The following is a 23,200-nucleotide window of genomic DNA, read 5'->3' as shown; positions in this document are numbered from 1 at the left end:
AATACGTTTGCAACAACTTACGGTACGTTTGTGTCATGTTTCAGCCACATGCGTTGGCACTTATGCCGGAGCTCTTAAGAGCCATCTTTTAACAGGATAATGCTCCGTCACACGCAGCGTGGGTCTCAAGGGGCTTTTCGATCCCTATTCTCATGTTCGCTGCCCGGTAAGTTGCCTTGGTTTGTCACAAATCGAGCATATCTAGGATCATTTGAGATATTAAATTGGACAGTATATGTATATAATATAATCTTGGAGCGTTGCGTTTATAGTAACTTAGGTGCGAGGTGAAGTAGGGCACCGAACGACACTGCTATGTACCTCAATGTTCGCCTCATACATTCACACTAGAGGTAGCTCAACAAAGTACTCAAACCCCCATTCATTTGAGATTTTTCCAGTAATAAATGATCATTTTGCTTTCATTTTTAATCACTTTCCAATACCAATGTTGCCATTACGTGAGTAAAATTTCGTTTCATTCTGTCTACTTCTTCATAGTGTTGCATTTTGCGTTGCCAGCAGTGTATTTTATGAACAATAGTTAACCTTTCTATTAAATACACACATCCATGCAATTTATTACAAAATGTTGAACTGTAGTTTAACAAGTGAAAATTTTTAACATCCTAGTGCCACCGATAGTTGTAGAAACTTTTTTTTTTCTTGTATTATGTTTGCAAAACAACTTTCGCGTCAATTATACAATATTACATGCAATTTGCAAGTAGTTTATAATACTTAAAATATTTAAATGTCTGTTCTCGGTGCAAATGTACAGTCTGACCACCGATTAGATTGAAGGGCAAATTTAAGGTTCACAGTCAGAAATGGACGCAGCTATTAGTTTTCAGGGATGTCAGCTTTGGCATATGTATGCCTCTAAATTAAGCAGAGGAACACGCTGATCAAATTTTTACTTCCCCTCTCATTCAGATTGACTCGTTTTAACTGGACGTTTGCCAATCCCATGCGATCCGTGGTCAAACTGTAACTTCTTTTCTGAATAAATACAACGGCACACATTTTGCAGGTATGGTACAATTAGAGCTTCCACTGTCAGATGAACCAACTTTAGGTGCTTGGAGCATCAAATCTGTGATAAACAAGGTCCCTGTGAGCCACAAGTTCAAAGTGGAGAAGTACGGTAAATAGGAAAATTATTTGTTCTTTTAGTATAAAGCAATATATGATATAATACTGTTACGTATAATAGTGCTATCTATGCTCTGTCAAAATATTTATTTACACGCACAACGGAAGAATATTTAACCCTTTAAATCTTCTAGGACATATTGTAGAAACAATGTGTCAATGGTAGTGAATATTTTTTCTGCTTGTCACTCCTGTCAAACACGTAGATACACACGTCGCTTTTCATCACCGAACCAACTGAGCTGTTGGCGCTTCAGAACAGCGTTAAGATGTCTGGACCTCATGTTGATATCTTAAAAAAGCAAATTTTTACATCTTAGTTGAGCAACTTATAGTTTGACACTAATAAATCTAACTTCGTCGGACGAAGGATTAAACGATTCCATTTGATGAAATAGATGCAAGGAGTGTCTGTTTGCTATGGTAATAATGCACTGCAATCCTTATTAGCCCTGTGCTAATATAAGAACCCCCCCCCCCCTTTTAATTAAGCAGAAATCAACTCGTCTTAAGTTGAGACGTCTTATCACCAAAGCCATTCTGTATTACATGAAATACACCGCCAGCTCAGTCATTTCCAGCCGAGGACTACAGTTTCGTGCTTATTAGCACTCATCAGCCGTCCTCGGCTGGAAATGACTGAGCTGGCGGTGTATTATTGCTTCAGCCCTGACTATTGGGCGGTAATTTACTGAATATACCATACTGTATTGTTCGCTTACCAGGAGAAGGCACTTGGCTTCGCCTTCGTCGCGAGGTACTTGATGATTCTATTTTGCTATTTTCGGCAGAAGACATAACTCTGCGTTCGAGAAGGTGGAGCGAAGTGCCATTTCGTTGTGTTAGCAAAATACTGCAAATTGTTGAGCTGGTTACTGGATATACTAACTGGCTTAAGAGTTTCAGATACATTAAATCTCCACTTTGTTCCTTCCATAGAGTCGAAAAATGAAGAGCTACTAAATTTATTTGACCAGTGCTCGATTTTCTCCGTTTCAAGAAGAGCAAATTCGTTATGTTTCCAGTAATCAGCCTCCATCAGTTCCTTTCCTAGGATAGTATCCAGTCTGATTGAATTTTATACCAATAAATGGCATGTATTGGTTTTGCAAATAGCAGTCAAATGCGCGCAGTTGTCGGATCTCTGTAGTCTTTAAACTGCTTTAAAACGAAAGAGACTTTACATTTGTTTCTCAGAGGCCTTTATGTTTCGCCATATTGGGTATCAAAGCCTTCCTTATTTGCAGGTCACTATTAAACTTGCTTCTGAAAATTCTTATTGGGCATAAAACTTCCTAAAATTTAATTGTCTTCAGACCCTCGTTAAATAAACTATTCTTTTTAAGTGTAGCATTCTTTTTTTCAGCTACCAAAACTGCAAGTGTGCGATAATCCTGTATCTTTCGATGAGATTAAAAATTTCGTTTTAGACTGCCTTAACAACTATTGGCAGCGGGACTGGAATGGAGAAACGTAAAATAAATTACACTCCATAGAGGCTCCAAAGAATGGTTTCTAGTCTCCAAATATCATAAAAAGAGAACAAGTTATAATAGCTCGTTTTCGCATTGGTCACACGAGGTTTACTCAGCAACATCTCTTTTCCTGCTCCAATATACAACACCTGCAATGTCAGAGTGTTGCACATCCTCTCTGATTGTTCGAATTTCAATCATGTTCTTTTCAAATTCTTTAATTATTTTCATCCGTCTGTGAAGGAACTAATCGAGGACAAGTCCAATCTGAAATTGTACTCTTTCCTTCAGGAGACTGGCTTCATGTCTTTAATTTAGTGCTCATCCATATGTCCTTGTTTTCATCTCGTCGTTTTTTTAATTTATTTATTTATCTATTTTTATCTTTTTCGCTACTCAAAATTATTTTAAAGTTTATTCTTCTAATTTTTAGTGCGAAATTTAAAACTTCGTTATGTGTTTATTTCGGCAATGCTATTCAAAATTCTAGAAGTTTTACGTCCTTTTTTCCCCTAAACACTTTCACTGTTTGGGCATTTTTTTTCAACTTTGTGACAATCGTTTGGCGCAGGATAGCCTATCAAGGATCTTGTGCCAAAAACCAAGAGAGCCAACAAATAAACTTTTTGAGAATATGGTACAGTTCGACCACGAAGTTGAGACACTTGGACGCCGCTGCGTAGGGCAGAAAAAGACAATTCCATTCGAATTTAGGGAAATTCTTAGCCCTCGAATAAGAATGCTTGCTTTTCCAGTGCATGTCCAAGTTCTATGTTGAACATGAATGGATTCTTTTTAAAACTCAGTACACCAGAGCCTCGTTTTTCCGGATCTGCAGATTTCCCGGATCAACTTTGTAACTTGTGTGAACCAAGCATTCGGTTTTTATGTTGATTAAATGAACAGCTCCTGCATAGATTGTGCAGTAAATTATGATAAGCAAACAAACACCACTGCAGCTGAACAATGATGATAAAGCGTTAAATTGACTGTACTTTATTAAACTCGTGTTTGAAACAGAAGACAATAAACCCATTCTTTGTTAAGAAGCTATGCAAAAAGATTATGATTAAACTGAAAAAATCAACGTAAATAAAGCACAAATTTTTCTTCAAAGTTTGTGCTTTATTTACGTTGGTTTTCCAGTTTAATCATGTCATAGCACAAAGCTTATATGAGGCAGTGAGAAGCAAAGAGATATAAGTGGACTTTTTCAAGTTTTGAGTAAAACGCGTTTAAAGATAACAAATTAGGTAGGATTTCACTGAATTTGTTTTCTAAATCATGCTGTATAGCAGCAACTACCAGGGCTACTAGTACCATCTCTTGCCCAAAGACAGAGGAGAGGTTCACCTACCATGTGACTGGTTATCTCCAATTTTTTAATTTTGCCACTTACATCTCTTTACTTCTCACTGCCTCAAATGATAATTTTCATTTATGTAAAAGTTGTTTTGATTTTTTTATGTCTTTCAAACATTTATCTGTTGTTTTTCTACAAAATATTGTTTTTTTCATCATAAAGAACAGTTATAGCCATGATAGGCTTCATAAGTGACATTAACAAATGAAATGCTTGGTTTTTATCATTTAAGAAACAAGAGAAGTCTAATTAATCTGGCTGGTGTAATTGAATGTGTTTGAATTGTACATTAGCTACTTTTTGCTGAATTCATAATCATTTACTTTTTTAGTTTTACCAAAATTCGAGGTAAAAATAAACCCACCAGAATATTTAATGGCAGATGCCCAAGTTATTTCGGCAGAAATCTGTGCCTGGTGAGTATGTTATGATTTTTTTTTTATACATGTAGTACAGTCCTCCATAATTATCAGAACCTACTATTTTCTAAAGACTAAATTTTTTCATAAGAAGATACTTTCAAAATCATTTTTAAAAATAGTGGCTCAAGCTACAAGGTTTTGAACGAAAGTTTGAAAGTTTTTTTTAATTTTACTACTTTTTACTTTGCATAAAATACAAAATAAATTTTTAAATAATGATTATTTTTCTATTAATTTTATTCCTCTCTATTGTATTTCTTTTTAAAACGTTTTCCTTTTTTTATGTTTATTTTTTTTTCGTTTCTTTCCGAACCAAAAAAAAAATCTATACATTTTTCTCAGTAAATTTGGCGTTTATTGAGTAAAAATTTAAATCCTTTAATTCTGCGAAATTGAATGATTTTTTTTCGTTGATGCCATTGATCTCATTTTGAAAAATCAAGAATCTGAGGCAACAAAAGTTAGTATCTTCTAACTAAATTAACTACTGCTTCAAATGTACTGTACTGTATCAAATGCTTCAGGAAATGTAATAGATTATGCACTTTTGAAGGAAATATACAGAAAAGAAAACCGAATTCACAACTAGAATATACAACTCCTCAATACTATGCTGTTTAAAAACTATTTCAACTATTTTAGGTACACCTATGGAAAAAAGGTGGATGGTACTCTCAAAGCCAAAATGACTTATCAAAAACATGATTGGGAAAAAGAACGCCCCATTCCATCTGTTGAGTACATTGGACCGGTAAGATAAAACATATGGCTTTGTCTTATCTAGAAATACGTTAACTACTATCCCTTAGGGACATTAGAACTAGAACTGCAGAACTTACACAATATGTCTACATATATATGTGCATTAAAATAAGACATACACATCAAACCTGTTTTTATGCGGTGGATAGGGACAGCATAAAAAAAATTATTCGAAACTTCACGAGTAGCTATAAAAAGTTGTTTTCGCAAACAGTTACAAAATGATTTTTTTATTTTATGCTTTGGATAGGGACCGCATAAAAAAGTCTCACGTAGAAAATAACTCAAAAACTTAGCTCTAAACGAAATCAAAACAAATCCCAAGTGACGATACTTTTGCCGAATAGTCAGACAAAATGCCCCGAATAAGGAAATTTTTGGGAAGTCACAGTGACTTCCCATCGGGATGCCCCCGTGGTCACTTGAAGATACCTCTCACTCGCTTTCACTCATAATCTCATAGTAATTTTCATATACCGCACAAATAAATGACAGCACAAAAACTGGTTTCAGTGTACTTGATCCTGAGTTAATCTAAAATTTAACTCTTTCCAAATAAAATATTGACTTTAATAAGTTTTTATATAAGTTGTGATAGCTTTTTTTGGCATTTTTCTACACGCAAAAAAATATTGATAAATAATATCATTGAAAAATATTGGAAAAATTACAATTTCAAACAAGTGGCTTCAGTTTCTTAAAATTTATATTAAAATTAAACATAAACTTTATTTTCCAGATTTCTGGGTGTCACGGATTTTCTGTTAATGCACAGGACATGTTTTTCTCAAACAGTGAGTTTGGCTATCGGAAGATTAAAATCATTGCCGAAGTCACCGAGAATGGAACTGGTAAACAGCGATTTTCTCATAAAAATAACTTATGCATTGCACTGAATGTTCATCTTTTGCTTTTGAATACTTTCACTGTTAATATCTTTAAGATTTTCCTTTCAGAAATTGTGAGAAACTCATCAGCTACAGTGACAGTTACGCACACACCTCTGTTTTTGAAATTTCTTGGGAGTGAAAGCGCTTCGGGCTTTTTTAAACCTGGAATACCATTTAATGGCAAAGTGAGTCAATTTAAGTCTCTTTACATTCTTAACACAAACCATCGGCGGATCTGGCCACGTCGTAATGCAGTAATTAGGATTTGCTTAGCTTTCTCACTGCTGCCAGGTTAGGTTTGCCCAACTAATGTATTTCAGTTTCTGTACCTTGAAGCAAGAACAACTTTTGTCAGATTTTGACCAAACTTATGATAGGAATCTACCCAAGAAGTAGTAAACTTTTCGAAGAAACATCAACCAATATGATTCAGCGCCCTACTATTGAGCTATAGTAAACACGTTTACCTTTGTCCTAAGTTTTTTTTTTTTAACAGCCAGCATTTTTATTTGAAACTAAAACGAAAAATATCACTTGTAATTCAAGTACGTATAAATTAATGATGTTTAAAATTTTATGTACATTCACACATGGCAAATCTTCAGAGTTTTTTCCGAACATATTTTGAGCACGGACACTTGTTCCCTTTATTAAGAACTCATTGAAGCACAATAGGGAAGTTTTCGGTTTTTCAATTTTATCTTTATATGATAGAGTAACATGTATGAACATCATAGGGGAAAAAATTTTTGCAATACGATAAGTAGTTTTTTTTAAATTAATTTTTAAAGTTCAACCCCTTGTGACGTCAAATGGCATAGGAAGTGACGTCATGCGCGTTTCCGATGGGAGAGAAACGCTAGCGAACCGGTTCCCATGTCATGGGAGAAACCGAAGAACGTGCATTCAACTTCGAAGACGAAACGTAAAAGGCTTATCTCCTCGCATTAAACTCCTCGCGTTTCTGGAACATTAAACCTCTCATCCTCTCGGAAATATTCGAATATCCCCATTGAGGAAGATTATTTAGATTGTGCTTTAACGAATCCGGCCTCCATAGTGTGTTCAAAAGGATTATTGAATTTCTAAAAAATAAAAATATCAGCGCGCTCAAAATGTTCCTAGCGAAAACAAGGGATCTTCGGCGGAAGGCTGCCCATTCGCGCCCTGTGACGTAGGCTCGTGACGTTTCAGAAGAGCGCACTTTTGCGCGTGGATTTTTAAAAATTCATTAAAAATCAACCACGGTGTTTTAAAATTCGGCGATGGTGAATTTTTAGTTTTGAGGGTCAATTAACAATATCCAATAGCCAAAATATGAACATTTAATAGGTTGCTTCCCTATTTTTGGGACAGTTTTCAAAATATTCCTTAGAACACTTTTCAGAGACCTAATTTAGTTCAGTAAATTTTTTTAACACTTTTACAAACTGTTTTAAGTTTTTCAAGCACTAACACATGTCTCTTCTTTTAGAACACTTTTTACTGAACTTATGGAACACTCCTTTGAGTATGCCAGTAGATTTTGCTGTTAATCTTACAGTATTCTCGCGAGGAAGCTTTCAACTGGCTCCCGGACAATGCACGGGTTTCTACCAATGTTGGCAATTATTTTTGTAGTTAAAGAAAGCTGTTGAATTTGTATTTGTAGGGAAGAAATTGACGGTTTCACAAGTGTGTCCAAATGTGCTCTTAATCTGTTCTCAATTGTGGTTCCAATTTAAGTTTAACAAATATCCTGAGCGGGACACATTCGGAACAGTTTTTGAATTCATTTCAGTACACTTATCTTCTAAACGGAACACAATCGGAACATATGTTTGTGCACATTCAAGCAACCTAAATGCTTTTTCTGAAATAAAGTGTTTCCTTTCCTTTGAGTATTGCAAATTTGCAGTGTACTTTAGCATAAGTCAATAACCTCTTCAAGTGTTTAAAATTTCACTGGACTTGGGCGTAGAAATCAGAAAGAGACAAAAAAAAAAAAAAAAAAATAAAAAAAAATAAAAAACAGGGCAAAAAATAAATAAATAAATAACGGGAATAACAGGTAACATGATTGATTGCTCAGAACAAACTGTACTCAACGGCTAATACAGATAGATACAAGGGTGAGGCAATAGGGGTGATCGGCCCTCCCTTGAGGGACCAATCCCCTGCATTTTTTTACGAATTGAGGTCCTAAAACGAAAGTGTAGTCCATCTTTATTTGACGCTAAGGAAAGGAATCGGATTCGAATTTTCCTCCCGGTAGCTTTTTGGAATTGAAGTTTCAGAAAGGAAATTTCATACGACCTTCAGTGATGTCAGAAGAAGGAGTTTAAAGTCCTTCCCCTTGGGCTTTTTTCAAAATTTAAGTGTTAAAGACGCGATTGTTTCAGGTAGTGTTAGGGGTTCAGGGACTTTCCTTCGTTAATTTTTGGAAACTGAAGTTCTAAAGAACATAGTTTTAGACGACTTTCAAGGATTTTAGGAGAGGAAGTTTTGAAACATTCCCCCGGAAATATTACGAAATTGAATTCCTAAATCAGTTTTAGAATTCCTCTATCAAAGGAAAAGGAAAGAAATAGGTTCGGAGACCTCCTTGGCTAAATCTCTATATTTTAGGTGTTTTAAATAAAAATGACATAGCACCCCCCCCCCTCGCCCGACCTCCCAACGGTGGTGTAATTCAGATACGTAGGAAGAAGTCAGGTAAAAAAATGCCCCCCCCCCCTTTAAAAAATTTTCTGGATCCGTCCTCGCTCAACAAAAAAAAGGTGGATATATATTTCTAAATAAATATACAAAAAAGCTACATGAATCAATACTAAGTAGGTCAGACAAAATTTGACGGCAGTTTTTATATGCATTTATAAAAATAAAGTTGCTACTGAAACGAAATTCTGTATTTGTTTCTTTTTCAGCTAAAAGTTCAAAAGCCTGATGATACACCTGCTCCTTCAGAAAAAATAGAAATATGTGCTGAATTTCATGCATCCGAGCCATCTCACAGCCTGCAACGACGAAAGAAAATATGCAATACTTTCACCTCCAACAAGCATGGCTTGATTCAATTTTCAGTGGCACCAGTCCCGTCATCGCTGTCGAAGATTACAATTGACGTAAAATATATTTATCTACTTCTTTTTTAAAAGAAAAGCATTGAAAATTAAATGAAAATACAGCATTATGGAGCCAGTGGTTAGGGTCGCTGTCTTTCACCCAGATCGCTCGGGTTCGATTCCCGACTTGCGTAAACCCTACCACTTCTTCAGGTTGGGAGCTGGTAATTCGTTGTGTTCTTTTTCAACACCAATCCTAAAGTTAATTAACAAAGCATTACGATACACTCTTAGAAAAACCCTTCTTTATGCACTGAATTATTCCTTATTTTTCAAGAAATAACTTTTGTTCTCTTGCAAAAGTTTTCCTCCTTTTTTTTTCTCCTGTGAATATTTGCAAAATTCGGAAGCAGGAAAAGTGCCGTTAAATCCTTACGCTCTACACGCATGTATGTCTGATATTTTATCAGCTTTTCTCCAACTTCAGTACTTTGTGCCAAAAACGTACAGCACAGCCAGCGTCTTACACTTTTACCTCTATAGCCTTTTCGCTTAATCCTGTATGTAGCATTTTTACAAAAATTGAAAGCACGAAAAACCACTGACCATAAGGAGTTTCTGATTTAAACTAGCTGTCTTCTGTATTTCGAAGAAAATTGTAAAAGTTCAAAAAAAAAATACATTTTATACTTTCTTTAAACATAGAGTTTTAAAAAATCATTAAAAATTCTAACCCCATTCTATGAAAATTGAATTTTTTTTTCAAATTGATATGAGTTTGATAAATATAAAAGTTTAAAAGAAAAAAAAAGGTCACATCTGTTTTCTTTTTATTTTTAGTGTCTATTTATCTAAAAAAAATACTCCATTTGTTGAAAGTTTATCATAATGTTAACAATTTCTTTTACTACCAGTCATTGGAATCACTCGATATGACTCTAATTGGGAAAGGTGTTACATAGGCTCCTTCTGACAAACAGTCGGAGAATAGCTTCCAAATGAAGGAGGACGAAGGGGTCACAGAATTTCTGAATTAGCAAGCTATTTTCAGCTCTAATTACTCAGCTGAAGGCGCCACTTTAATCAGCTGCAATTTTTACATGGTGTACATTTCACCATCTTATAAAAATCAAGATAAGTAGGAGAATGTGGAGCAAATTGAAATAGTTAAAATGTCTGAGCTTTTTTAAAAATGAACAAATTTTAAATTTGTTTTGAAAGTTACAGTACATAAAGAAAAAACAATGTATTTTATGATTAAACTTGCACTGAAACAGCATTTTTTATTTTTGCAGTAAATTTTCGCTTTAAAAAAAGTGGAAAATGTTCACTTTTTTTTATATGGCAAAGTAAAAAATGAAATATTTTTGTAATGAAATAGTTTTTATTCGAATAAAAAAAAATATTTTTGATCCAAAGAATCTATAAATAAAAGGTTGAATGAATAAATAAAAAGATAATTGAAATAAAAGAAATATTGGGAAGATATTGAAAAATATTGAATAATTAAATAAATAAGTTGTTAATGTATGAGGACAAATAAGTGAGTGGGTAAATGCGTGAATGATTAAGAAAATAATTGAATGAATCACTTTGCCCTATCCACTTTGCCCCTCATGTACTTGTCTAATTGTACAAACTATTTAAAATACAAATAAGCTTAATATTAACTAAATAAATACTGCACCGAATATTAGAAGGTCTCAATTAATATTTCAAAAGTTGATTACAAGAACTTTATCATTTAATAATACCAAAAATAATTTTCGACTTACACCAAAATATTACAATATGAGTATTAAATTTTGAATATTGCTTGTATTATCATATTCTATGATTTTCAGAAGTTTTTTTTTTTTTTTTGACTGGAATAGACTACATATATTACTACATAGTTAAAATATTACTAGATAGTTGGCGCTAAAAGCAGAGTAAATATTTCACCATTTCACTTTGCCCCACATTCCCCTACTGCAGATGATCACTCATTACCACCGATGCTTCTCCAAATAACGAAGATATTCTTCGCGTAGTGGAGAAAAGTATTGATGGAACTCGTTTCAACTGGAGAAAAATGAAAGAAGATTCATCAAATAACGAAAATATCCAGGTAGCGCAACTACCAGTTAAATGTTCATGAATTTAAGAAAGAAACTCTAAGAGTGTCTGTCAATTTCAGTGTAGGATCACGTGATGTTGCTCAAACTTTTGCCCCAATTAAATTCCGGCTTTATCGATATAAGTTTGTGTACTTATGGTATTTGACTACGTACGTGTACCCCTTACAGATTTTTGCGTACCCCAGGGCTACGGAAACCGCCAGTTGTGAACCATTGACATATCTAGTGGAAAAATGCACGCAAATCTTACTAAATACTCCACAGATAATATCAACGGAGGACTAATTTATCAAAAGGGAACATATCAATTTCCTAAAAATGTTCAGGAGTTGAGAAAAACGAATTAGGGTAAGAGTAAAATAGTTTTATCAACTTCTCTGGGTACAGAATTAAGCACGAAAGCACAGCAAATCATGGCCCAGAGTAAGAAATGTTTGTGTAACAAAAAACAAGCCATATCGCCATCTTAATTTTGGATATGTGCCCTTTTGAACGAAAATCTAAATGTTGAGAATTCCAATTTCACCAAAACCCTGATATTTCACCTTCTCATATTCTCTTATCGAAGTACATGAGTCTAAAAGAAGTGGATTAAAATTTGAGGATTTTGGAGATGTGTTCTTTTGGATCTAAAAGTCTTCGTACTGCAGATTCTTTCAGGATGTGTCCCCTTTTGTTCAAAATAAAGCGTGCTGGGGACGGATTTGTTACTTTTTGATCAAAAAGCCACACTTTACCCTTAAATAAATCAGGGTGTTAAACGTTTGGACTTCTTAAGAGTAAGTGATTTGATAAATGGATGCCTCAGTTGCCAAATCGATTAACTCCATAAAACAAAAAGGCGAGAAAAGTGATGAAGAAGATAGTGTTATCCATGGGAGTGAACGGGCCCTCGTGTTAAATTTTCTGCCATCGCAGGATCAGTAATGTACTGAACCAAAAGTTTAATATAAATACACAAGCACTATTAAAGCAGAAATGAGGATTTTTTTTTTTAAATTGGAGTTATTTGATTTGGCAACTGGGGCATCCAAATGTCAAATGAAAGATTTAGAAAATGTTATAAAATGGTTTTTTCTAAAAAGTGGATTTGTTCCCTTTTGATAAATTACTCCTCAACTCTAATAACTAATTGTGTATGATCATCAGAAGAAAACAACGCAGCATAAATACCTCAAAATTATTTTTTTTAACTAATAACTTTGTCCTTTACGAAAGTGTATCAAAGAAATGACTTTCACCAGTATTGCAGAAGAATACATTGTTAATTTTTTTAGGCAAAAGCAGTGAATCATATTCGTGAGAGCTACGAAGACGAAATTAGACGAATGAAAATAGATCAGCCTCACGTATACCTTCAACTTTCGCCTTGGTTTTCCCCATCTGGCTGCTACTTGCAAATTGAACCGATTGTCGATGAACTGGAGTGTGAGAAGCTGAAGAGAGTGAAAATTCGATACAGGGCTGAAAAAGGGAAGGCTATTAAGTTTTTCCATCAAGTAAGAATAACATTTGAATAGTTTCTAAAAAATGTTAGTGAGAAGGTAGCATTTAATGTTTTACATAATACGCATAATGTATGAAAAATAATCAATACTTCGAATGCACGACGGCATTAATAAAATTAGTAATCATATAACATGAGTAGAGCATGAATCCTCAAAAAAAAAAAAAAAAAACTTCTTTGATGATTTGTGCATACTTACGTCGATAAATGTCGAAAAATCTTCAAAATATAATTCAGTTCAATGTGAAATTAATGTACCAAACTTCTCTGTATTTAACATATCATAAAAGAGTCCTTATTACTATTTTTACCGTAAGACTAATTTCATATTCCTAAAAATATTTTATTTTAATATTGAAAGAAACTTAAATATCTGAAGATTAAAATAAAACTTTGCTAATGTTCTTGGCAGTAAGCTCTGCCAAATAACTGAAAGTAACTACTATAAACACATATAATGAAACATAAATGAGTAGTGGTTGAATTAGCAATTTCTTGTTGCTATCAATATTTATGTTTTATTTTAGTCAAATATGATCAGCAGAGTCATATTTCATTAAGATTTATACGCATCACAAATAGAGTTTCCTGTAAATTACAATAGCAGTAAACACAAAAAAATGTTGCAATTTCCTTGGATTTCTTCAGCATAAATTCTTGACAAATTCCTCGCTTCAAATGCCAACAATAAGCTTCAAAGTTTGAGTTCTGAGGATGAAACATTTCTGCTACAAGTTTTATACCAACCTGGGCTCAAATCATTAAAAAAGAACTTTCCTATTTTCGGCAGTTCAGTTTTTTTTTCTCATGGAAAACGTTCTCGTGAAAAAAGTAAGACCCGTTTAGAATCACGAGAAAAAGTACGCGAAGACCTGTCACTTTATACACTGTCACGTGACAGGACTTCGCGATAACTCATTAGCTATCCTTAGATGTTATTGATTTAATTATGCCAATTTGAGTTGTAAAAAGCATTTATCGTCAAAAAAATCGATAAATAGTATTGTTAAGAGTTCGTGATACAACTTCAAACTTTCTTTAAATGACGACACAGTTCTTGAGAAAACACAGGAGATTTATTTACAGCTATGTACAGGAAGCGTAGTTACAACTGCTAAATCAATCATCCGCAATTAAGCAAATATCAATTAACACCGTAAACTGAACGGTTACACACGTATTTACATCCAAATACGCAAAAATACAGCTCAAAGGCTTCACTAAATAGAGCTAATACATGCTCTCCAGCGCACCGCTGACACGATTCACAAGCAAAAATTAACTCGAGACTAACTCATCCCGCCGTCGGCTGTGGCTATTTATAAGTCCTAGAGAAGTTTCCACAAAATTCGAAAAGCTTCTCGTATTTTATTTTTATTCCATTCACAAATGTTATCCGGGGAACATATATTTCAGTCGAATGTTAGGGGGTTGAATGTACATTACAAGAAACTATTTACAGGTTACGTTACTAAGATAATTTTAGATGAAAAATAACGGAATAAACGCAAATTTAGCTAGATTACAGCAAATAAATCACAAAAATAATTACTGTTTACAGAATTTTTTACAGTATTCTAACTCTATCGAAATTCGGCGATGCTTAAGAGTGTCAAGTGACAATTAAACAAAATTGCCAACTATGAGCCCCCAACCCTGTGACTTCCTTTGGATGTCAGCTCTAAAATTAGTGTTTATTACAGGTACTTTCCAGAGGCCGCATCGTGCAGCAAGGATCACATCAACGGACATTTTACACCCCCGAAGAAGATGGACAGTACGATTTTGATGTCATCCTTGACACAACTCCAAAAGATCCATTCAGCAAATATTTGGTGGACACAAGCAACTCCACGGATCTTCTGGATGCAGGAGAATTCAGCTTGAGTTTTGATCCCAGAGCCACGATGACACCTGTGGCAAGATTGCTCGTGTTTTATGTGAGGGAGAACGGAGAAGTTATCGCCGATTCAGAAATGTTTCGGATTGAAAAATGTCTGTTGAATAAGGTGAGTCACTTCAAGAAACTTTGTAAAGGGTGTTTTTTTTTAGAGGTAGAGAATTTTAGGTTCAAATAAAACACAGTTAATTAGTGTTAATTGCCATGAACGTTGCTTTATTCGAAAGATGATTCTTTGATATTTTTATTTAAATATGATTTCTGGCATATGGCCACCTCGGCTGGTTCGGAGAAAGTCTAATCCGAAAGTCCAATTTTCTCAATTTTTGCAGCAATAGAGACCATATGTCAGTAATAAGGTGGCGAATGTTCTGTTCCAAGGCGTCAATCGTCTGTGGCTTATCGGTGTAGACCAGAGACTCCACATAGCCCCACAAAAAGTAGTCCAGTGGCTTTAAATCGCATGATCCTGCAGGTCAATTCACGGGTTCATTACGCGAAATTATTCGTTCACCGAACGTTTCTTTCAATCAATCAATTGTGACGTGCGCTGTGTGGCATGTTGCACCGCCTTGTTGTCTATTCATGATGAAATGGCAAACCGAACTGAACACAAAACAAGTGACAGCTATCAAAATGGCACACATATCAACACAATGCCAACTTCAAGTTCTATACCTCTAAAAAAAAACACCCTTTATGTTCAATATTTACAATCGTATAGCTGATTCTTTATCAAACCTGGAAACAAACAATTGCCACTCTCCCCTTGATAATCAAACTGTACTCTTTGGAGACTAAATGAATCTCTAACCAGTTACTACTAAAATGCCCGATGAAAGGTCCCCAGAAGAATGTTAACTGCTAATATAATGCTCTGTTATCCTCCAAATCAAGATAATGGAATGAAATTATCGAAAACTGGAAAAAAAATATATACGGGAAGCCATTTCCCAAAGGTGATTGGTGATAGGGGATAACGGTGGACATATTTGGATTTAGGAGGTTATCTGACATGAGAACCAGCATGAGTAGTGGAAGAAACATTTTTATACCACTCAACGTAGTTAATTTGCTTGTGATGAAAAATTTCAACTTTTAAAAATCCTTGATTTTGAGCACTATATGGGAAACCTAAATATTGCACAAGAGCAAAAATTTTTTTTGAGTAATAATATTCAACTTCATTGTTTAAATCCGTCAACTTATTATTATTATTTATTTATTTTTTTAATGTCCTTAATTTAAAAAAAATACACAAAAAAGTTTGTTTTTGTTTTCTTTGTAAAAAATTTTGAACTTTGGCCTCGTGTGGTACAGCTAAATACTTTTTGATTTGAATACAAAAAAATCTGCAATATGTGGAACGGCAGCTCCTTATCAACTTAAAATTTTGAATTTCCGAAATAAAGTTCTTCGCGGTACACCTTATGAGCATTTAATGGGAGCTCTCAAACTCTTATGACCATGTGCGCATGTTAGAAAAAGGATGTTCGTAGCACACTAGCAACAGTTCCGTAAAACCGAATTCTTTGACATTCGAGGTAGAGATGTAAAATTCTCGGTAATACTATTTTGGAAAATAGTTTCAAGAAACTCGAGCCGCCAAAGTTGCTTTCAGCGTGCTCAGTGCTTGAAAGCACTTTTTCTGTCGGAATATTGCACACAATTTGCAAGTGAAAAGGGAAAAAAACATTTATTTTAAATCTATGAAGTCTATGCATTAATACAAAAAGACTACACAAAAAGAAGGAGGAATGGGGTTGTTTCCGAAATTTTAAAAGTATTTTTTCTGAAAGAGCATACTTAAAAACATAGGATTTAACCTATTTAAAATATTTTGGCAAAGTTTAATATTTTTTAACAATTATTTTAATTGTTGCGCAGAATGAAGTTCCTTTTCTACGCTTCTGCACATGACATCACAAATGACGAAATGCCATTCACTGATGCCATTAGCGCACAGCAAAGAATTATCATAACCTGGCAACGCGGTTGAATGCAAAGCTTAAACATTTAGCTCAGCAATGGACTAGTGCGCTAAAGTACATCACTTGTGACGTCAAAAAGACCACGCATTATTTCCAAAACATTAATTAAAAAAATCTGTTGGGAAAATAAAAGGTTTTTTTTTCTGACTACACGTTATTTATTTATTTATTTATTTTTAAATTATTTTTTATTTTAATTTTTTATTTATTTATTTATTTATTTATTTTTTGCTTATTCTATCAATTTGAATGACTAAAAGTAATACTTTTGACTGAAGAAAACAACCCCATTGTCTTTTGTAGGTATTTTCCGTTGCGGAATTAAGGATGAGCCTATAAATCCACGCTTTATTCAAACTGTTAAATTTGTGACTTACACCGCTATCATTCTAACCCGTCTGAGTGTTGATGGTAATAAATGGTTTTGTTTTCGGCCATGTCAAAGTAAAAGGCTAGAAACATCAGACATTTATTAAATCTTTCTACCGGTTTCAAAATTTCAACCAGATTTTAGAGATGCGTCCCATAGGTTCCTGTCCAGACCTGCCGCAGTTGAGAAGTGCACATTTTCCTTTTATATTTTTAAATCTATATACATAATTTTTACACTAGTTTACTAATCAAAAAACAAATATTTTTCGAAAACATAATTAAATCCTCAAAACCTAAACAGTTATTTGTCATTTTTCTTTAAGAAATCGTTGAGATGTCCCTAAATTACCTTGTGAATAAATTTTTAAAAAGTACTTACATCACATTTGCCTGGGTTCACTCATATAAACGTAAGGCGTGGTATTTTGTTCAGCAGGAATTCAGAACTTTTTAATTTCTTTGCATCGTGATTAGATCGGTGGCTTTTCTCACCTTCCATCTCCTTTGGATATTCTTCGTTAAACTGAAGAGAGTTGCCGAAACAGTTAAACCGTCAAATCAAAAGATCACCTATTCAAGCCGTAAGTGCGGTTTCAGTTTTACGATTTTCCGGTCTTTGAAAAACCGGACATTCATTGGTTCTTAAAATGGCAGTTAGTAATACAGTAAAACCTGTGTATAACAATACTGTCAACAGCAATAAACCTGTCGATAACGACATTTTTTTTTTTTTTTTTGGTTCTGGGAAAAGTCTCGTTTACCTAGTATATTTTCAACTCGCCTATAGCGATAATCACATTTCAGATGTACTTGTCTACAGGGGCGCACTGGCCTGACGGCCCATCGGCCCGCGGCCCGATGCTCCCTCAAGCCTCAACGCCTTTTTTCTTTAAAAAAAAAAGAGGTTTTTTCTTATTTTTTTAATAGTTTGGTGCTTTTTCTTTTTTTTTTTTCGCTCGAAACCTGTGCGACTTCCCTTTGCTTTTTTTTTCTTCTTTGATTTAAACTCGCAAACCTGCGTACCATCTTTTTTTCCTTTTCTTTTCTTTTCTTTTTCGTTTTCTGTTTTTTTTTTTAAAAAGTTTCTAAACTCTCGCAGCTTTTTATCTCTTAAAAACTATGTCTTGAAGAGGAGATAGCAAAAGATGGAAGCACAATGCTTATAAATTTCGGACAATTTGGGAAAAAGCTTAAATTGTACTGACATCCAACTGATACAGGGTTAAAAAAATTTGTGTCGAAGCCTATATTGTCTTTGCCTATTTTGCCGTATGCCTGCCCGCCTCATAGCAACAGTAAGACATCTAATCCCAGGAATAACATTAAGATATCTTAACTGTTGCTCTAACGCGACTCTATATGTTTCCAAATTTTGTTTGCATTAGTTATGAAATCGTAAAATTGCGAAATTATTAAATTATCATTTTGCTCATATAAATAATCTAAACTTTAAGTTACTTGGATCATATTTTTTTAAAAAATAAAACACAATATATTGTATGCACTGGATATGTAAGGGAAATATTTGTACAAATGAGGTAGTGAGAAGTAAAGGGATGCAAATGGCAAAAGTAAAAATTTGGAGATAACCAGTACAAATGGTAGGTGAACCTCTCCTCTGTCTTGGGGCAGGAGATTGTACTAGTAGCCTTGGTAGGTGCTGCTGTACAGCATGATTTTAAAAAAGCCTACCTAGGATCTGATCTTTAACCGCGTTTTGCTCAATCTTAAAATAGTTCACTTGCATCCCTTTGCTTCTCACTGCCTCAAATGTTAAAACTGCCGTCTTTTTAAGGTCCAACAGTATAGTTATAGACAAGTTTTTTACTGTATTTGATTAAATGAAACTGTTCTTGATTTGAAGTAAAAAACGGTGAATAAAATTAAATCAGTGAAAAAAAATGCAACATTTAGACTAAATAAGGGGAATCATCTCCCTGTAACAGTGTATTCCTGCAAGTAATTTGCAATCAGCAGCGGATGTTTTGGGAGCCTAGGGGGTCCGGGCCCTTCCCGAAAGGTATAAATTAACTTTTTTATTTCACTTATTATTTTTTAGTTGCCTTCCCTACAACACAAATATTTTTTTACAGTTGTTTAAAAAGAACACAAAATACACGAAGTATATTTGAATAAAAGCAATTTTGTTTGCTCAAGAAGTAAATTGTAGTCACAGGACAGAGCGGCAGAATACATTTAACTAGCCTGACTCATTGGTTTCGAATTCAAGCGAACGTAAAATTACGATTCGGCCATTAATTCTTTTTTGACATTCAAAACTCAAAAAAAAAAAAAAAAAAAAAAACACGTTAATATTTTTAAAAACATATTGTGGACTACCCGCAAGAGTCATTTTGATCCAGGATGCTGATTGCGAAATAATGAATTTATTTTTCAGTTTATAAGAAATGTAAAATGAAAGAAATTGCAGGGTAGTTTCTTGGCGAAACCATAATGTTAAAGTAAACATGTAGAACCAAAATACTATCACAACTATATCATGGATTTAAGAACTAAACAGCAATTGCTTTAAGCTATATAAAAGCTTAGTATTTAAGACTTGAACTGTCAAAGATATTTTACGTCCACACTCAAAATATATTAGTGCATAGTGTTTATGTACTTCCAAGCAATAATTAGCCTTAAAGGATCCGAAAAAACTTGTGAAAACTTCGCTCTGAAAAATTGTATTGGGGGTTGCGCGTTTCAATATCGGTGCCCCCTCCAAAAATTAATTCTGTACCTGCCCCGGTTTGCAATTGTACGACACATCGTTATAGTTCACCTTGCTCCACGTGCCATCTGTTAGTTAAAACTATTTACTTTTTATGAACGTCAAGATGTGAGGGATCCATCACGTTTAGTTTTCATTGGAGATCCGAGAAATTTTGATGCAAAGATCTCCTATAATCATACAACGAAAGTATTTATTAGGTTTGATTCATTGCTTGTTTCCTTCCACAATACCAGCATCATTGGGCAATTTCCCGCCGATTATTCTTTGTATTAAATAATAATAAATGGAACAAATGGTTATGGTGAAGAGAGGAAAATAAATTCAAAATCTTTGGTGATAAAACATCGGGCAGAAAAAGCACCGTTAATAAACGATAAATAAATTAATAGGGATATAAAACATGCTTCAAGGCCATTTAGAGGGGATACATTAATACTTTTTAGATACATAATCAATTAGTAGGACTTCCATTACTACTGCTTATTCGTGAAATTTTGTCTTTTAACTTACTTCATCGCAAATATTGAAAATGGGAAAACAAAAGGAAATATTGAGTTCTATTAGCAAATGTGAATTTAACCAAAAATTACTCTTTTTTTTACGTTACTTTCTTAAGAAATTTATTTCCAAACATATTTAAAGCTACAATTTCAAACGAGAAATGCTTTGCCGTACGCAATACCACTCAATAATTCACTAGCCTTTGTTGGTTATATGTTTTAAGATTTGATTCTAGTAATTTATTTAATACTCTGGTTTACCTGGTTTACGCTTTGCATTATTATATCGAAAGAGGTTAAAAATATGAAAAATGAACGGGGGATGGGGGGCTGTCTTTCTAATTAATGAAGAAAATTGTCACAAAACGAGCCCAAATACATTTTATAATAACTTCCTTGATTACCTTCTTTAATTAATGTTTATGAGGTATGCCATACCTTCAGAAACCACTTCCCGTCTTCACCGACCCTTGTTGGCGAAGTTTGGGAAATAACTTTAGCTTTTATGGCTTTTGCGTCATTATACCTAAGAGAACTATGCAACCAACCATATGTTGAAGCTTCTTTGGACACACATTCTGTGCTTTTTCTATTATGTTTTTTATAAAAATTCTTTTCCTTTATTTTTTTCAATTTTCTAGTTTTTTGTTTAACATATTGTTCCACATTTTGAAATAGTAATCATTTTTATGTTCTTACGCGCTTAATTTGCTCTAATCTGCTAAATTTGGTTTTTATTCCATTGATTTTTGGTCAAAATTACCTTAGTTCTTGAAACTTTATCTATATGTTGACTTTTCGTGCTACGCACCATTTAACATTGCTCTTATGGAACTGGCAAGAAATTTAAGAGGTATCGAAAAGTTGGCATCATTTTTGGCGACTTATTTTGTCTTCAAGATTGCCGACATTTCAAACATTAATATGTAAATAGTACTACAATGCTGATAATGGATGGATAATCCTTGTAACCTCTAGAAAATACTAGCATATTAATTTAACTCTATATAAAGGATGCCGTTGCAATGAAAGTTAGTCTCGATTTTCATTGAACTGTGAATGAGCTTAGCTCTGTTACCTATTAGAGCTCTGATTTTTATCTCAGTATGCAATCACATTTGCAGGGGTGACCCCCCCCCCTAAGAGCAATGGCGAACCCCGTCCCCAATCGCGAAAACCATCCCAAAAGCAAGAGCCCCCCCCCCCAAAAAAGGGGGAAAATACCCCTAAAAACACCTTTTTCAAAATTTTAATGGCGAAGTCTGCCATGACCCCCCTCCTCCCCCAGGTGGGCACCCCTGGCATTTGGATGTAAAAAGTAGCAGGCCCGACGAGAGGCCATGTCAGCCTAGTCGGAAACTAGGGGCTCGGGCTTGAGGGGACCCGGCAACGCCGATGCAAAAAAAAAAAAAAAGAGAAAAAAGAAAGAGAAATAAAAAGGAATAAAAAGGGGGGAACACACAAACAAACAAACAGACAAAAAAACCCATTTGAACGTAAATAATAAAATTTTCTTTTCGCCTGAGTGTTCGCAAACAAACAAATATTCTGTTCTCACCAATGATTTGGAAGGGTGAAAATGTGTGGTGAAATGAACGTCGATAGTTCCGTACATGCAACCTTTTGTATGTACATGTATAATAGATTCGCACCCCCCCCCGCCAAAAAAGAACGATCATAAGAAATCATGAGAGCGTGTTGAATTGAGAATTGCAAATAAACTGCAATACTTTTAAAAAAATGAACTTTTCATAACTTTGATTGTTAATGGGAGCGGAGAGCGTATTGTTTTGCAGTTTCAAAAAAGTGATTTTTTTTTCTATTTTGTTTCCTCTTGTAGTTAAACATTTCAAAAATATATTTCTGACAGCTGCGAATGCTCGGAACGTCAGTGCTGCTTGCTTGGGGGTTAGTTAAATGTACCATTAATAAATAATGAAAAAAGAGGAGGCTCAGGAGATCGAAGCTGCTGCAGGGACTGTACTCTATGGAGCTGAAATTGATGCGTTTTATCTTCTAAAACTTTTAAACACGTTTTTCTCAAAACCACTTTTTCAAAGTCGGTGTTCACTCCAATTTTATAAAAAAGTGACCGATTCATTTCATATTTAGTTCACACATACTGCATATAAAAAAACCTCCCCCTACTTTGAGTTCGAGTTTTTTTTTTTTTTTTTTAATGGGTTTTTTTACTAACAAAATGGCGGAATTTTTCCTACAAAATAGCACTTTTAACTTCAAATGGTCGCCAAAAATGTTAAAATCAAACAAAAAATGATCTGAGAACGTAGGAGGGGGGGGGGGGGGATTGATTAATAATTTGACTTAATTCAAATAGAAAAAGAATTTCAGATAAATTTTAGGTGAGATACAGTGAACACCACAAATCTTTCTCCCAAGGTACTCTGGGAAAAGCTCTGTCACCGGCTTGCCTGTGGATATTTTTTGATAAAAAACTTACAGAAAATTCTTAAAACCATACATAATAATGCGCAAAAGGTTTCAATAAATTTAATAAAACTATTTTCAAAAAAAAGAAAAAAAAAATCATGAAAAAGGTTAATTTTTTGACGCTGAAAATCCTCCCCCACGCCTCAATAAAAGAAAGGAAGAGCGAAGATTATTCAAAGGATTGTCTTCAAAAGTTAGACATCGCATTGTAAAAAAAAAGACATTTTATTTTAAAGTTTTGTTCGCTCCTAAAGCACACTGCAACGGGCAACCAGTCTTGGAGTTTTAGCACTGGACAATAATTTTTTCAAGAAACTTAAATTTCGATGAAGTTATAAATCATTTCGCAAATCAAAAAACGAGCTGATGTGTGCATCACATGATTTCCTTTTACTCCAATTTAATGTCCTTTCCCCATCATTGGCAATTTTAATGTGATTCAATTGTTTACTCTCTAAACATCACCAACAATGGCCAAATTAAAATCAAATTTAAAATTTAAAAAAAATCG

At 34.1% G+C, this 23,200-nt stretch overlaps 1 protein-coding gene across 1 annotated transcript in view; it reads left to right on the top strand.

Moving 5' to 3' along the window:
- The window catches only part of LOC129230440 (alpha-2-macroglobulin-like), a 116,003-nt gene that overhangs the window by 20,618 nt on the left and 72,185 nt on the right, over window positions 1-23,200 (top strand). The window contains exons 6-13 of the mRNA XM_054864839.1: window positions 1,034-1,147; window positions 4,325-4,409; window positions 5,058-5,166; window positions 5,917-6,028; window positions 6,134-6,252; window positions 8,974-9,171; window positions 12,509-12,730; window positions 14,442-14,747. Coding sequence (XP_054720814.1) covers window positions 1,034-1,147; window positions 4,325-4,409; window positions 5,058-5,166; window positions 5,917-6,028; window positions 6,134-6,252; window positions 8,974-9,171; window positions 12,509-12,730; window positions 14,442-14,747 — 1,265 coding nt within the window. The remainder of the gene's footprint in view (window positions 1-1,033; window positions 1,148-4,324; window positions 4,410-5,057; window positions 5,167-5,916; window positions 6,029-6,133; window positions 6,253-8,973; window positions 9,172-12,508; window positions 12,731-14,441; window positions 14,748-23,200) is intronic.

Source organism: Uloborus diversus, chromosome 9 (assembly GCF_026930045.1).
Source record: "Uloborus diversus isolate 005 chromosome 9, Udiv.v.3.1, whole genome shotgun sequence".
NCBI lineage: Eukaryota > Metazoa > Arthropoda > Arachnida > Araneae > Uloboridae > Uloborus > Uloborus diversus.
The sequence above is the reverse complement of the archived record's forward strand: the minus strand, read 5'-3'. Positions and strand labels throughout refer to the sequence as shown.